The 14273-nt window shown below is 54.0% G+C and overlaps 1 protein-coding gene across 3 annotated transcripts in view; it reads right to left on the minus strand.

Moving 5' to 3' along the window:
- PARD6G (par-6 family cell polarity regulator gamma) overlaps positions 1–12135 on the minus strand; it is a 108114-nt gene extending 95979 nt beyond the window's left edge. For 2 of the 3 annotated variants that reach the window (XM_081251883.1, XM_081251882.1), the window contains exon 1: positions 11927–12135. In XM_081251883.1, coding sequence (XP_081108009.1) covers positions 11927–11998 — 72 coding nt within the window. In that variant the 5' untranslated portion in view covers positions 11999–12135. The remainder of the gene's footprint in view (positions 1–11926) is intronic. The other variant, XM_081251884.1, reaches the window with a different exon arrangement.
- Positions 12136–14273: the final 2138 nt, after the last annotated feature.

Below are 14273 nucleotides of genomic sequence, written 5' to 3' on the forward strand. Positions count from 1 at the left end.
TTTCCTGGAACAGAAATCCACTCAGGCAGAGGACTGGGACCCCAGCCTGAGCAGGGAAGCAAGGTCACATTCGGACACGACCTCAGGATGCACGGAAAAGAGTCAGTGTCCAGGGAGGGCATGGGCTGAGGCGGGATGCTGCCTGGGTCAGGGGGGTAGCTTATCACACAAAAGGCAGAGTCACCGAGAGGCAGGCTCTGGACCAGTGTACTAGGTCCAAATTCCTGACTCACCTTGACTGGCTGGGGGACTCGATAATTTCAACTTCTCCAAGCCTACTTCCTCCTTTGTAAAAGAGGGACAAGGTATATTGCTCACAGGGTTGTTGTGAGAACCGACTCCACAACCACGTGCTGTTCTGAGCGAGATACCAGCAGACAGCAGCTATTCACCAGCTTGCTCCCGGAGCTCTTGCTCCTCTCGGCCAAGCACGCGTGGAGAAGGTGCACACGTTTTGCACTGAGCTAGACCTTCCACACGCATTCCCAGGGCTGTATTGAGCCCTCCTCAAAGAGCCAGACCTGCCACAGCATCATAAAGTGAGACCTTTTGCCGGCGTGGGTTTATAAAAGACAGAGCAGGAAGCTCGTGGGCCCCCAATGGCAGCGTTCCCTCCTTCAGCTGAGCCACCTTCCTAACTTCCGAATACGAGTCACGGCTGCCATAGGCCCTGTCCCTTCCGTCACTGGCAGGCAGTTATTTTTCAGGGCATTTTTCACAATGAAACCACCTTTTTATAACTCTGTGAGAGAAAACCTGTGCTCAGGAGTGTGACCCTAATCCCGATCTCTGGATGGGGACTCAGAGCTAAGCTGAGCAGGCGCTGCCCACCCCCAGCCTTGCAATCCAAGGGGCCTCCACTGAGTCACATGTCCAGTGTGCTAGGTACCTGGGAGGTCACCGCTAACACTGACCACAGTTGCAAGAGCCTCTGCAGTGCTACAGAGGAAAAGGCCCTCCCTATACCCTCCCCATCTCCCTCCAATCAGACTGTACACGGGCCAGAGCTCATGGGGCTGCCTAGGAGAGGGGATTTCACAGGGTGCAGGAGGGATATTTAAGAAGCAGTGCAGCCCTGAGCTGGTGTCCAGGAGGTGCTGGGGAGGAAGGTGGAGTGACACATGCTGTGACTTCAGAGCACGTCTCGACCAGGTAGGTGCTGTCTATTTTCCATGAGGTGGATAATGAGAACTAGATGGGAAGCAGGATGGCATAGCAACTGAGGGTTTAAGATCTGATGTTGCCACTTGGCTGGGGCCTTGGCTGGGCGAGTTAACAGCCTGGTCAAGACTCCAGGTCCTCCCCTCTACAGCCCATGCATAAGGTGTCATGAGCATCAAGGAAAACATCTGTGACGAGTACCCCGCAGAAGGGCTGGCAGGAAGCTGGTACACAGCTGATGCTCCAAGAAAGGAAGCTGCAACCATGAGACGCCACTGAAACTGACGAGAGAAGGTCACGCCTGCCCGGACTCTCCTCCAGGTGAGGTGACCTGGGTGGCAACTGCTCCCACCAGTCTGGACCTAGCTCCTAGGGCAGGGAGGGAGCCCAGAGACTGTGTGCTCCCCAGAAACTCGCTCCAGGAAGGACTGCAGGGCAACCCCGATAGCACACGCTTGCTCACTCTCAAGGGCTGGTCCCTGCTGATCCTTGGCCTGGCGGTGACCAGAGTCTGTGACCCTCCACCGGGTGGGCTGAGAGGAGGCACCACTGATCAGCAGTGCGGTCGCATTCCTGGGAAACTGCTCCCAGTTCGGGGAGGCGGCGCACAGGACCGGTGACTCCGAGCTCCAGACGAGCAGGGACAAAGCTGCTCCAGGGCATCTCCTCTCCGGAGAACCCTCGACATGCTGCTTCCCACAAGAGCGTCCAGACATACGGGCTTCTGCATCCCCTTCCAGGCCAAAGGAGCACGTTCTTGTGAAATCTGGGCGCCCTGCTCATCCTGCACCTGTAGCTGCTGCCAGGAGCCAGGGGCCACCTCCTCCTCTGTGTGAAGGACCTTCCTGCAGGCAGAGTAGTTTGCTTTGCCCCATAGCAGCAGCCCGTTATTATTCCAGGCCAGCGAGGGAAGTAAGGGCAGGGCTTGTGGGTGGGGAAGCAGTCGCTCAGGCCCCCAAGCGTGGAAAACAGGACACGAACATTACTTTAGTCTCCCAATTCCTCTAGCATAGCTGACCACATAAAGACAGCCACTTAATGGACCTCACAGTTCTCTTCCACAGCCCTTAACCAGGGACCCCAGGTGGACCACAGCAACACACCCCCAAAGGAGGCCGTCGGGGGGACTTTCTGCCCCTGTGCATCAGTGCCCCACATCCTGTCTCGGAAGCAAAGGCACAGAGAGATCTGCTCTATAGACTGACGGACATACAATCCAGCTTTCGACAGGCACACTCACGCCATGAAACGGAAAATAAACAAGCCGGATCACTAGGCAGGACTTTTAGGGAGAGCGAAGAAATTCCCGAAGGCAAAGGGTGCGGTTCACCAACATCCTCAGGTGTGCGAGTGGTGAGCTGCAGGGCGACACAGGGACACCCCTAGGTGAAGGCCACGTGAAGCTCCTGGCTCCACAGCCCGCCACGGTCAAGGCCGCCGTGGGGGGTCTTCGTTCCGTGTGGGAAACTCAGACAGTTTTCAAAAGGACAACTGTGCACTGTCACAAAAGAGACCGTGGCAGAGGTAGAGAACAAGAGTACGGACACCAAGGGGGGAAGTGGCGGGGGCGGTGGTGGGATGAACTGGCAGATTGGGATTGACATGTACACACTGATGTGTATGAAACAGATGACTAACAAGAACCTGCTGTATAAAAAATAAATAAGATAAAATTCAAGAAAAAAAAGAGACTGTGGCATGAGCTATCCTGGACCCGTTGAGCAGCACCAGGCCCATCCTTGCTCATGTCATGTCTCAGTTTCTCCCCGAGCACCTGGCCCACCAGAAGGGCCCACACAAGGTAATACGGGGTAGAGCGGGGCAGGGGAAGGCAGGACGGCAACAGCTCAAACTGCAGAATTAAATGAAGGACCGGGCCGGGGGGGCTTCCCTGGCAGGCCCGTGGGCAGGACTCCACGCTCCCGATGCAGGGCGCCCGGGTTCCATCCCTGGTCGGGGAACTAGATCCCGCGTGCGTGCCGCATCTCAGAGTCTGCATGCCGCATCTCAGTCTGCATGCTGTAACTAAAGATCCCGCGCGCTGCAACTAAGACCTGGCGCAACCCAAATAAATAAATACATAAATAGTTTTTAAAATAAATAAATACAGGAAGGACTAGGAAGGCCCTTCAATTCTGTAAGACTAATTCCTGATTTGTTTGGATTCAGTAATCAACAACTAATTAATAAGCTGTGGCTCAAGGCCTTCAGGAACTCCTTAACCCTCAGAACCCTACAACAGCTGCCCCACCCAAATCCACCCAAGTCCAGGGCTGGAGCCCGCACAGCTGACACTCCAGAAGAGCCACAGTGGGCTGTGCGCTAGCCTGACCAGGGCCTCCACCAGCCGGCCCCCAGCAGCATCGAGAATGGCTAGTGAAATTCACAAGCACGCTGAAGGAGCTCACAGGAGGCTTTGGCCACCAGGACTTCCAGCACACAGACGGATGCAAAAGAATACTTTTTTTTAAACATCTTTATTGGAGTATAATTGCTTTACAATGGTGTGTTAGTTTCTGCTTTATAACGAAGTGAATCAGCTATGCATATACATATGTCCCCATATCCCCTCCCTCTTGCGCCTCCCTCCCACCCTCCCTATCCCACCCCTCTAGGTGGTCACAAAGCACCGAGCTGATCTCCCTGTGCTATGCGGCTGCTTCCCACTAGCCATCTATTTTACGTTTGGTAGTGTATATATGTCCATGCCTCTCTCTCACTTCGTCCCAGCTTACCCTTCCCACTCCCCATGTCCCCAAGTCCATTCTCTACATCTGCGTCTTTATTCCTGTCCTGCCCCTAGGTTCTTCATGACCATTTTTTTTTTTTGGATTCCATATATATGTGTCAGCATACGGTGTTTGTTTTTCTCTTTCTGACTTACTTCACTCTGTATGACAGACTCTAGGTCCATCCACCTCACTACAAATAACTTAATTTCATTTCTTTTTATGGCTGAGTAAAATTCCATTGTATATATGTGCCACACCTTCTGCACAAAGGAATACTTTGAATCCATAAAAAACAGATCTCTGGATGCACACAACACGGATGGACCCCGCGGACACAGACTGCATTGTGACATAGCGCCTGAGAACCGGCACGCTCATCTCTGGTGACAGAGACCCTGATGGTGGTTACAATGGGGATGGGTGCTGACTGTATAGGGCACGAAGGAACTTCCTGAATGCCGAAATGCTCCACACTGTGATGTGCACAGTGCTCACCGGGTGTGCAAACATGTAAAATTTCATCAAGCCACACGCCTGAGATTACTGTACTGTCTGTCACACACACCGCACTCCACACAGGAGAGATTCCCTGGTGTGAGGTGGGGCTGGAACAGTTTCCTGAAAAGGCAGCTGTTTCAGCCTTGAGGCATGGCAGAGCTTCCTGCTTAAGTGTAGGAGAGGATCAGGTTGCAGAAGGTCAGACCGTGGACCCGGGGAGGGTGACAAACTAAGAATTTAACAGGGATGGGCCACGCAGGAGGCTCTGGGTGCTTTTCACACTCTTTAAGCGGCAAAAGCTTTTCTCACTTTCCTCAAGTAAAATGCTACACATGTACCCCAAAATACAGAGCACATGCTCTGGCTGGGGATGCTGAGAGGAGCCCACCCCCGTGGTCTCCTCTGCCAGCAAGCATCTTTGCAGAGCCCCAGAGGAACAGTCTTGGGGAGTCGGACAGATGGATGGCGGGGTGCGGGACACATATCCCTGGACCCCAGGAACCTGAGAAGCACTGAATTTAGGGGACAGAGAAAGGAGGCATCAAAGGTAACTGCTGTCCCAGCTGTAACAGTGAGTGCCCTGTCCTGCTCCCCCTATCCTATGGGTAACACAGGGCTGCCCAGGCGGCTCTGGCGGAGGAAGCAGGTAGGGCCAATGGGGTTTACAAGGAAGAGGGGTGAGCACCGCTCGTGGAGATGCACAGGAGCTGGCTCTGACGACGTGCCCCGAGCTGGGCCCCTGCAGCTCTCAGCCTACAATTTAGCACTAAGGAAATAAGGAGACACTAACCACAGCAGCAATGTCCACGTGGACTTTTACATCAGCTTCCTTTGCACTTCCAAACTTTCTCGTCTTTGTTCAGCTCATCTTCTACCCCATTCTTTCCCTTCCCCTCCGTGGCACTAGCAGGCAGGGGACAAGGCCCCTGACCCCTCTCAGAGATGCCCTGGGAATAAGTCAATTGGTGAATCCAGCTTTGGTCACCTTCCTCAAAAAGCAGTTCTTTTTGAAAGTACCCTGACAGACCACTTCTGCACTAGCAGCTATCAGGAAAATCATCTGATTTCAACTCAACTAATATTTATTGGGTACCTACTGCATGCAAAGCACTGCTTGTCACATTTTAGCCACTGAATTTTTTCCTTGGAGCGTGCTACTGAGAAAGGCAGCACAGGGGGAGAGCTAGAGTCCCCAGATGCGTAGAAGTGGGGACCAGAGCCCAGCTGCTTCTGGAAGCAAGGAGGGCGGAAGATGCTCTGACTCGCCTCAAAGCGACCCGCGCAGGCGCCGCTGCTGCTGACGCCAGAGAAGACAAGAGCAGGTCCTGGGTGCCCGAGCACCATGACTGGTCTTGCTGTATGGGCAAGATGGCCAGGATGCACCGGAAACCTCTGGTCTCAAGATGTGAAACTGTGGATTTGGTGACACTCTGGATATCAGAATGAAGGACCCCCGCATCCACCCACTCCGATATGCCCATCAGCGACTGATCCTTCATTGGATCCTACGTTTTTAAGGTGGGGATACTGGCTGTCTTGGTTACCTTTGTACCCCAGCACAAACCCCACACCTGTCACACTGTAGTTGCTCAATACATGAATACATCAATGGATGACAGGCTTTTAAGAATGACTACTGAACACTGGACTCCCCTCAAGGCCACACGGCTAGAAACTGCTCCCGGGATGGAAGAAAAGTAGAACTTCCTCCCCCAAAGCACTAGGCCTAACCCTTCCAAACTCCAGATCCAGAAAGCCCGAGAGGGACTGGCTCATTCTACACGGGGTGAGCTGTGAGCACCTGCGTCAGTATCCGGACCTGGACTTGAGGGCTTGTCAGAGGGGCAGGGGCAGCAGCCCTCCTCCAACGGGGCCACAGACCGTTCATGGTAAAGATCACGGGGTCTCGAGCCGAACTGCCTGGGCTCTCTGACCTGGGCCAGCTTAGTGGAACCACCTTGATTTTTCAGCGTTCTCTTGTGTAACGGAGGTTATAACAGAACCGATCTGTTAATGAATTATTATTTGTAATGTATTTAGAATATATATGTATGTGGTTAACCAAATATTAAGAAATACTTCTGAATGCAACCTATACCCAGAGGGCAGTGTCCAGCCTGGACCATCTCTATACCCCCAGTGTGTTCAGGGCAGCCTCAGAGGAGGGCTACAGGGTGTGTGTTTGGGCTAGAAAGGGGCACAGCACCTTGCATTGCTCCCCAGGTTCACAGCTGAGGAGAAATCTGCCGAGAGGAAGTGGGGAGCCTATAAACATGGAAACAGCCAGTTGACCAAATGCAACTCCCAGACCCCTGAGGCCCCTTTCACAGATGCCTCTGCCCTAGTCATTCCAAGCTCCTTCCTTGCTTGCCTCTAAAAGTCCAGGAGGCCCCTTCATGGGAAAGGGGCAGGATGCCTCTCTATTTTCGCCGATTCAGGATATGATTCACAAACATTTGAGCTTCTGACACCTAGAAGCAACCTTGAATGGCTGCATCTCCCAGGCCCTGACACTCCTTTCCTTCCCTAAAGTTGGAAGAGCCCTCTATCTATCTGAAATGTCATGGGTCCTAGGAAAGGGCTTGAACCCCTGCTAACTGGGGTGCCCCTAGGAAGGCCCATAGGGCTTTCTGCTGCTCACGGGTCACAGACCCACAGGAGGTGGGCAGCAACACCATCCATGCCCACCAGACTGACACTCCCCACCTGGGTCCCTGATGAGAGCCTCCTCTAGATGCAACTTCCCAAATCAAGTTACCGAACCTGTTTAAACACAGACATGCACAGATACAACAAAACCGGAATCTTAAAAGGGTGTAGCCAAACACACAGGTGAGTCAAACTGTGTCAGGCGGTTCTCAACTGGCCCACAGGAGGCAAGTGCCCAGCCACCCCATGGGGAGGGCCTGGCCCAGGCTCCAGCCCCCAGATGGAAGGGCATGGCCAGGCAGCCAACAACCTCAGCAGAGACAAGATCTGGGACCACAGGGAACACTGTCACCTAGCACCATCTGCACTGATTGGAAAATCTCCTGTGGACAAGCAGCTCCATTCAGTAGAAAAATAAGAACACTAACCAAAAAAAAGAGAAGGGTGGAAAGAAACAGGCAGCTAAAAATAGACATACAAATAGCTAACAAATATAAGAATTTTCTATTCACTAATAACCCAAGAATACAAATTAAATGGGGTAGTGTTTCACTTATCTAAATGGGAAAGAATAAGAAAATACCCAGTACTGGAGGGAGAGAGAGGGCTAGACATGAAACAAGGTATACACATTTACAGAAGAGACTTTCTGGAAGGAAATTCAGCAATATGTACTCAAAGCCTTAAAAATGTGCATACTTTTCACTTAGTAATTTCACTTCTAGGAATCTGTCCTAAAGAAATAATAAAAGTTCTGCATTGAATTAAGGGAATCAGTATTCTCTGTATACTTTTTATGATATACATTCTATATGTACTCTTTATATAAAGATTTAAATGCAAAGTTGTTATTCACAGCATTGTTTATTCTAGGAAAAAACTGGAAATAACCCAATAGGATATTAGTTAGATTAATTATGGTTTACACATAAGATGGAATACTATGTAATCATTTCAAAAATATGTTTTCTAAAATTATTAATGACATGAGAAAACACTTAACACGTCACTGTTAAGTTCAAGGTGGAAACTTGAAGGCTACAGAATAATATACCTATAAAATATGACTCTGATTCTGTAAAACAAAGACATCTGCATGTATACATGCATATAAAGGGTCAGAAGGACATGCGACCACACTCTGGATGTGAGAATTATCCCCTTGCGTCTGTTATGGTTTCTACATTTTCTACAGTGATAATGTATTTGTCTAGAATGCAGAAAAGTCTCCAACATTATCTAAACGAAGCAGCCAAAACTGGATTAAAACCTTTAGAGGTGTTATTCTCCCCTCACACAATGAACACAACAAGTCATGGGGGTGTAAACACAGTCCTGGGTTCCTGTCACCAGCACCGTGACAAAGGCCATAAGATGAGAGAAACACGGGGAAGGGGTCAGAGGATGCAGAAAGCTTGGCCTGGTGAAGACATCAGATGGGCCTTGCAGGAAAGGGTCGTCAGGATAGGGCAGATTCTTCGAGAAAACATTTCAGGTGGGGGGAAAGCCACATAAACGGGGCCCAGAGGCTGAAGAGAACACGGATGAGGCCTGAGGGGTAAGGAAACCGGGACAACACGGGCCTCATTTAACACAGGGGCCTCCAGCCAAAGGGTGAGGGCTCCGTGAACAGCAACTTGCGGACACGGGTAGCTGTGTTCCTCCAGGCTTTTCGGGCATGTGGCTCACAATGGCCCCGGGCAGCCTTCTGCCTTCTCCTCAAACCAGTCATCCCAATTACTCTGCCCCTGTGGACCACCCCCCCAGCACTGGCCGTCCTGCTGCCCCTCTGATGGGCCGAGACTTGCTCCCCTCGGCCTGAAACATGCTCCCTCAGACAGCTGCACAGCCCCTCCCCACTGCAGGTCTTACAGGGAGAGAGGAAAAAGTCAGAGTGAGTGTGAAATGGCGGCCCCATTAACCAAAACTGGGGAATCAGAAGTGCGTGCACCTAGAGGGGTGGGATAGGGAAGGTGGGAGGGAGACACAGAGGGAGGGGATATGGGGATATATGTATACATACAGCTGATTCACTTTGTTATAAGGCAGAAACTAACACACCATTGTAAAGCAATTAGACTCCAATAAAGATGTTAAAAAAAAAAAAGAAGTGCTGAGAAATGCAGCTGGTGGGTAGAGAAATAGACACATCACAGGTATTAAAGCAGAAATGCTGGGGAAGAGCCGGGGCTATACGATGGGGAAGACCCACCAGGTCAAGACAATGTCTCTGTCTCCGAGGCTTTGGGAACTGACCAGCTGTGGCAGGTGGCTAAGGCCAAAAATTCTGAGAGGATCAGATTTTCAGAGCTGATATCCTGAAATGCCACAGAATCCTGACCTGCAGTGCTTAACTCTTACAATTGTGGGTGCTCTGTGTTTAAAAGTACTTCACATTCATTACCTCATTTGATCCTGGGAGGCTAGCGGAATAGGTTCAACGACCATTTTACAGATGAAATAACTAAGGCTCAGAAAAGTTAAATAACTTGCCTGAAAACTCCAAAGGGTAGGTGGCAGAACCAGCCGGACTCAGCTCCCGGGTACCACTTTCTCCACATACAAACCCAGGTGTTACGGTGCTACCTTTAGATGGTAGAAAGACATCACTGTCGTAACGTTTGGCCTCCCATATTTTGACATCAGCAGCTGGACTAAGGCTCCCTGTAGAGATGGACTCCATGCACGTATTCCCTACCAAGTGGGTGGGTGGGTGGGAGGGCGTGTACAGACAGATGAGCCACGTGGACCCTCTGGACAAACAGTAAGGCAAGCCCCCTCTTCCAAAAGGGCGGGGGTCGGTCGTGGTGGTGTGTGTGTAACCAGCCAGCCCAGCAGGGCCCAGGCTGGTGTGGCCTGCCAGGGGTGCTCCCAAATCCAACCAAAACTCTCGCTCTGCCGCTCACCCCCGGTGGAGCAGTCAATGCATCTGAACTTGAACCCAGGCTTGGGCCATGCGGCAAACATTCACTGGGGAGTCAAGAAGGTGGGGCAGCCTGAGGCAACCCGCTGGGCCCCCCGAACGCCCACAGCCCACAGTTCCCCAGGAGAGGCAAAGGCAGATGCCTATTCTCCAGTCCCCAGGGGTCCTCACAGTGTCCACAGTGCAGAACTGCAAGATAAGGCCTGGTGAGGGCATTTCCTCCAGGGCTGTCCCTCTGGACGGACCCTCCGGAGTTGAATCTGGTCAGGCAGCTGCAAGCCGCCTGTGGCTACTGAGCACAGGGAACGTGGCCAGTGAGACTCAGGAACAGCATGTGATGTTAATCACTTAGAACCAAACTGCCACCGTGAAAGGGCAGCAGGAGGTACCCTTGCGATCGAAGTGGTCTGTGTTGTGACCGTGCTAGGTCTCAGGAATGAGCACACGACAAAAGTGTGTGACCCCAAAACACCCAGTGAACAAGTCTGATGAAGTCCTGGACGTGACATTGTGATACAAGACGTTACTTTTGGGGAAGCCTCTGTATTCTTTTTCACAACTGCCTGTTAATCTATGATGATCTCAAAATAAACAATTAAAACGAAACACCACACGGGCTCAGTGGCTACTGCAGGGGACAATGAGCTCCACAAAGCCACCTTCCCACTGAGTTGAAGAAACGTCAATTATTTGGGGCTCCCACTCACGCCTGTCGGTTCTTCTCCCTCACGCAACTCACAGCGGGCACTTCTGATTCCGGGGTGTAGGCACTCTGGGGCTAAAAGCGGGGAGGAGTGTGGGGCGAGGGTCCCAGAATTAGCACACGGGGTAGTTAGAGATGAGGGGTTCCTAAAAAGACTGTCCAACAAGATGGTGATGAAATGCCGCAACTCACTGCAGTGGGGTTCCCGCAGAGAATCCCCCATCCTCGGAGGAAGCCCTGGACTCCTACGCCAAAGCACCCCCCTTGGCCGGCAGGGGCAGCCCAGACAGGGGGCCGCCGGGTTCGTCTTCCCAGAGACCGGACCGGGGCACACACGCCCCGCGACCCAAGCGTGCGCAGAGTTGGAGGTCAGAGCCCACCCTCGGGTCCGGCCCCCTCCCACCAACCACTCAGTTGCCTCCGCCTTGCTTGACCGAGGCGGGGGGCGCGCAGAGAACGGGCGAGAGCCGGATCCCAGGCAGCGGTAAGCTGGGCCCCCTCCCTCCAGGACCCTGAACAACTGCAACTCCTCCTCTGCCGCGGGGTCCACCACTGAGACCCTCGCAGACAAAAGCGTCTGCCGCGAAGTAGCCGCCCCCGCAAAGGGTAGAAGCGCCAGATCCTATCAGCCAATTACCCAAACGCGCACAGCAACCCGCAAGTTCGGGCACGCTGGGGCCGGGGCGCGGGCAGCGGGAGGGGCCGCCGGCCCGGCGCGCCCGGGCAATCTGGGCCTGGGGCGAGCCGGGAGGCTGAGGGACTGGTACAGAGGGCCGGGCCGGGGGCTGGGGGTCCGGTCCGGGGATCGGGGACCGGGGACCGGCTGCCCGTCTCCCCTCACCGGTTCCGAGACTCCTCCGCAATGAAGGAGGCGGCGCGGCGAGGGCCCTCCCCTGGCCCGGGCCCCCGAGGCCCCTCCACGGCCCTGAGTCCGAGCAGCCCCCGGGTCGCCCCGGAAATGTCGCCCCTCCACCGTGCGGCGCGCCGGGTCGCCGCCAGCTTGTGGAACAAAAGAGCCGCTCTCGCGAAGGGTCAGGCGGCCGCGCGGCCCTCCGAGCGCCGGGGCTCCAGCTGAACCCTATCGGGCTGCCGGGCTTTGTGCGCGCGCAGGGGCGGGAAGGATCGCGGGACCCCTGCACATCCCACGGACGGCGCCGCGTTCCAAAGTTGGCGCCGGCCCGTCTCGCACCTCCCAGTCCCCTTCGGGGTGCCCATTCATTCGCGGGGGTGGGGGGCGCAGATCGCCGGCCCCCGGCTCACCTTGCTCTTGACTTCCACCGCGCTGCAGTCGTAGAAGCGCAGGGTCTGAGACTTGTGGAAACTCCGGTTCATGGTTCCGGCCCCGCTTAGCCTCGTCTTCGCCCTCGCTCCTCGCTACGGGGGCTGCAGAAGGACCCTGGGTGCAATACCCGCCGCCGCGGCCCCGACCCCGGCCCGCGCTCGCTCGGCCGCGGGGCAGCTCGAGTGCAGCGGCCCGAGCTGGGCTGGCCGCGCGCCTTAGGCACTCCAGGGGCCGCGCGCGGGAGGAGCAGGGGAAGCCGGCGCGCGCCGCCCCGAGGACCCGCCCCCCGAGTCCCTAGAACCTACGTCCCGCCCCGAGCCCAGAGTATCCGCCACCAATCCCCGCCCCGCGCCCAGAGCATCCGCCGCCAATCCCCGCCCCGTACCCAGAGGACCCGGCCCCACGCCCCGCCCCGCGCGCCGAAGACCTGCCCCGCGTCGCCAGCACTCGTACCCCGAGGACACGCCCGGAGCTCGGGGGACACGCCCCCACGAGCCCCAAGGGCCCACGTCCTGCTCCGCGCCCCGTGGATCAGTCGCCAATCCCCGCCCCCCGACCCGAGGATCTGTTCCCCGAGGACACGCCCCACGCCGAGAAAACCGGCTCACGTTCCCGAGGATCCGCCCCACGAGCCTCAAGGCCCAGACTCGCGCCCTGAGGATCCACCTCCCGAGCCTGGAGGACACGCCCCCTGCCCCGAGGACTCACCCAACGCCCCGCCCAGGGCTCGCCGACCCGCCCCCCCGAACCCGCCGTCAATCCCCGCCCTGTGCCCCGAAGACCCTCCCCCAGCCCCGCCCCGCGGGCCCGCCCCCAAAGACGCCGCGCCCGGGTAGGTGCGTGCTCCAGTCCGCAAAATCAAGAGCGGGGAAGAGACGCCGCGCTGACCCACGCGGGGCGCCTCATTCCCACCTCGGCGCCCACGCTTTTTCTCCCTTGCTCGCTCCCGCCAAGATTTTGTTTGCCTCCACCCGTCGGCCAGGGAAGGGGGCTGACTTGGGGTGATCTTTAACGTTGTCTTTGATAATAGGGGAATCATCGGAGGCGTGACGCCCTTGGGTCCAAGTGTCCGTAGGAGCTGCCAGGTGGTATTTGGTCTGGGCGAAGGTTCTGCCGGAGGCAAACTCCTAAGGCATAGTCTAGCATAGGCCGAAGTAAAGGGATAGGGAAGGGTCAGAAGCATCTCATAGGCCTGTCTGATGAGAAGGAAGACTTCTGCCACGGCTGGTAGAAAAAAGAACATGTTAGGAGAAAGAGGTCATCAGTTGTTAGCAATGACATGAGTACTTATTATCTAGAGAGCTCTGGAAGCGGGGCTGCCAAAACCAACATCCTCGCTCTTGAGGAATTTGTAATGAAGTTAAGAACACAGGACAAATAGGTGTTTCAAAATTATTATAAAGTATACTATACGAGTTCGCAATCCAATTTTAGTTTATTATATTATTTTTCTTAGTGTAAATTCATAGGAGGAAAAGGAAGAGGAAGTACACACATGCTAATTTAATTATTATACATACAGAAGGGTTAGTTAAATGTATGGTTTTATATGTAATCAAGGACTTCCCTGGTAGCGCAGTGGTTAAGAATTCGCCTGTCAATGCAGGGGACACCGGTTCCATCCCTGGTCCGGGAAGATCCCACATGCCGCCGAGCAACTAAGCCCATGCCTCACAACTACTGAGCCTGCACTCTAGAGCCCGTGAGCCACAACTACTGAGCCCGCGTGCCACGACTACTGAAGCCCGTGCGCCTAGAGCCAGTGCTCCGGGACAAGAGAAGCCACCGCAATGAGAAGCCTACGCACCGCAACGAAGAGTAGCCGCGGCTCGCCGCAACTAGAGAAAGCCCACGTGCAGCAACAAAGACCCAACGCAGCCAAAAATAAATAAATAAATAATAAATTTCTAAAAAAAAAAATTAAACTACGGTAAAAAAATAAATCTAATCAAGAACAAATATAGAAAACAATATAACCCCTCAAATTTTCAGAACATTTTATGTATATATATATATATAGAGAGAGAGAGAGAGAGAGAAATGAATGCAAACACGTTGTGAAATACTTATTAAATTCTATAGACAGAAAAAATAACAAAGTAGATAGGAACTGAGAGTATATATATATACATCTGTCATGCCTATAAATGTGAGTGAGATAAAATTCACCTATTTTAAGACTTTCAGATTTGTTCACTAAGTAATACCCAGTCAAAAACAGTAGACAAGAGGGGCCCTCCCTGATGGTCCAGTGGCTCAGACTCCACGCTCCCAATGCAGGGGGCCCACGTTTGATCCCTGGTCAGGGCACTGTATCCCGCACGC

The sequence above is a fragment of the Mesoplodon bidens genome, assembly GCF_964165515.1.
Source record: "Mesoplodon bidens genome assembly, chromosome: 13".
NCBI classification, from domain to species: domain Eukaryota; kingdom Metazoa; phylum Chordata; class Mammalia; order Artiodactyla; family Ziphiidae; genus Mesoplodon; species Mesoplodon bidens.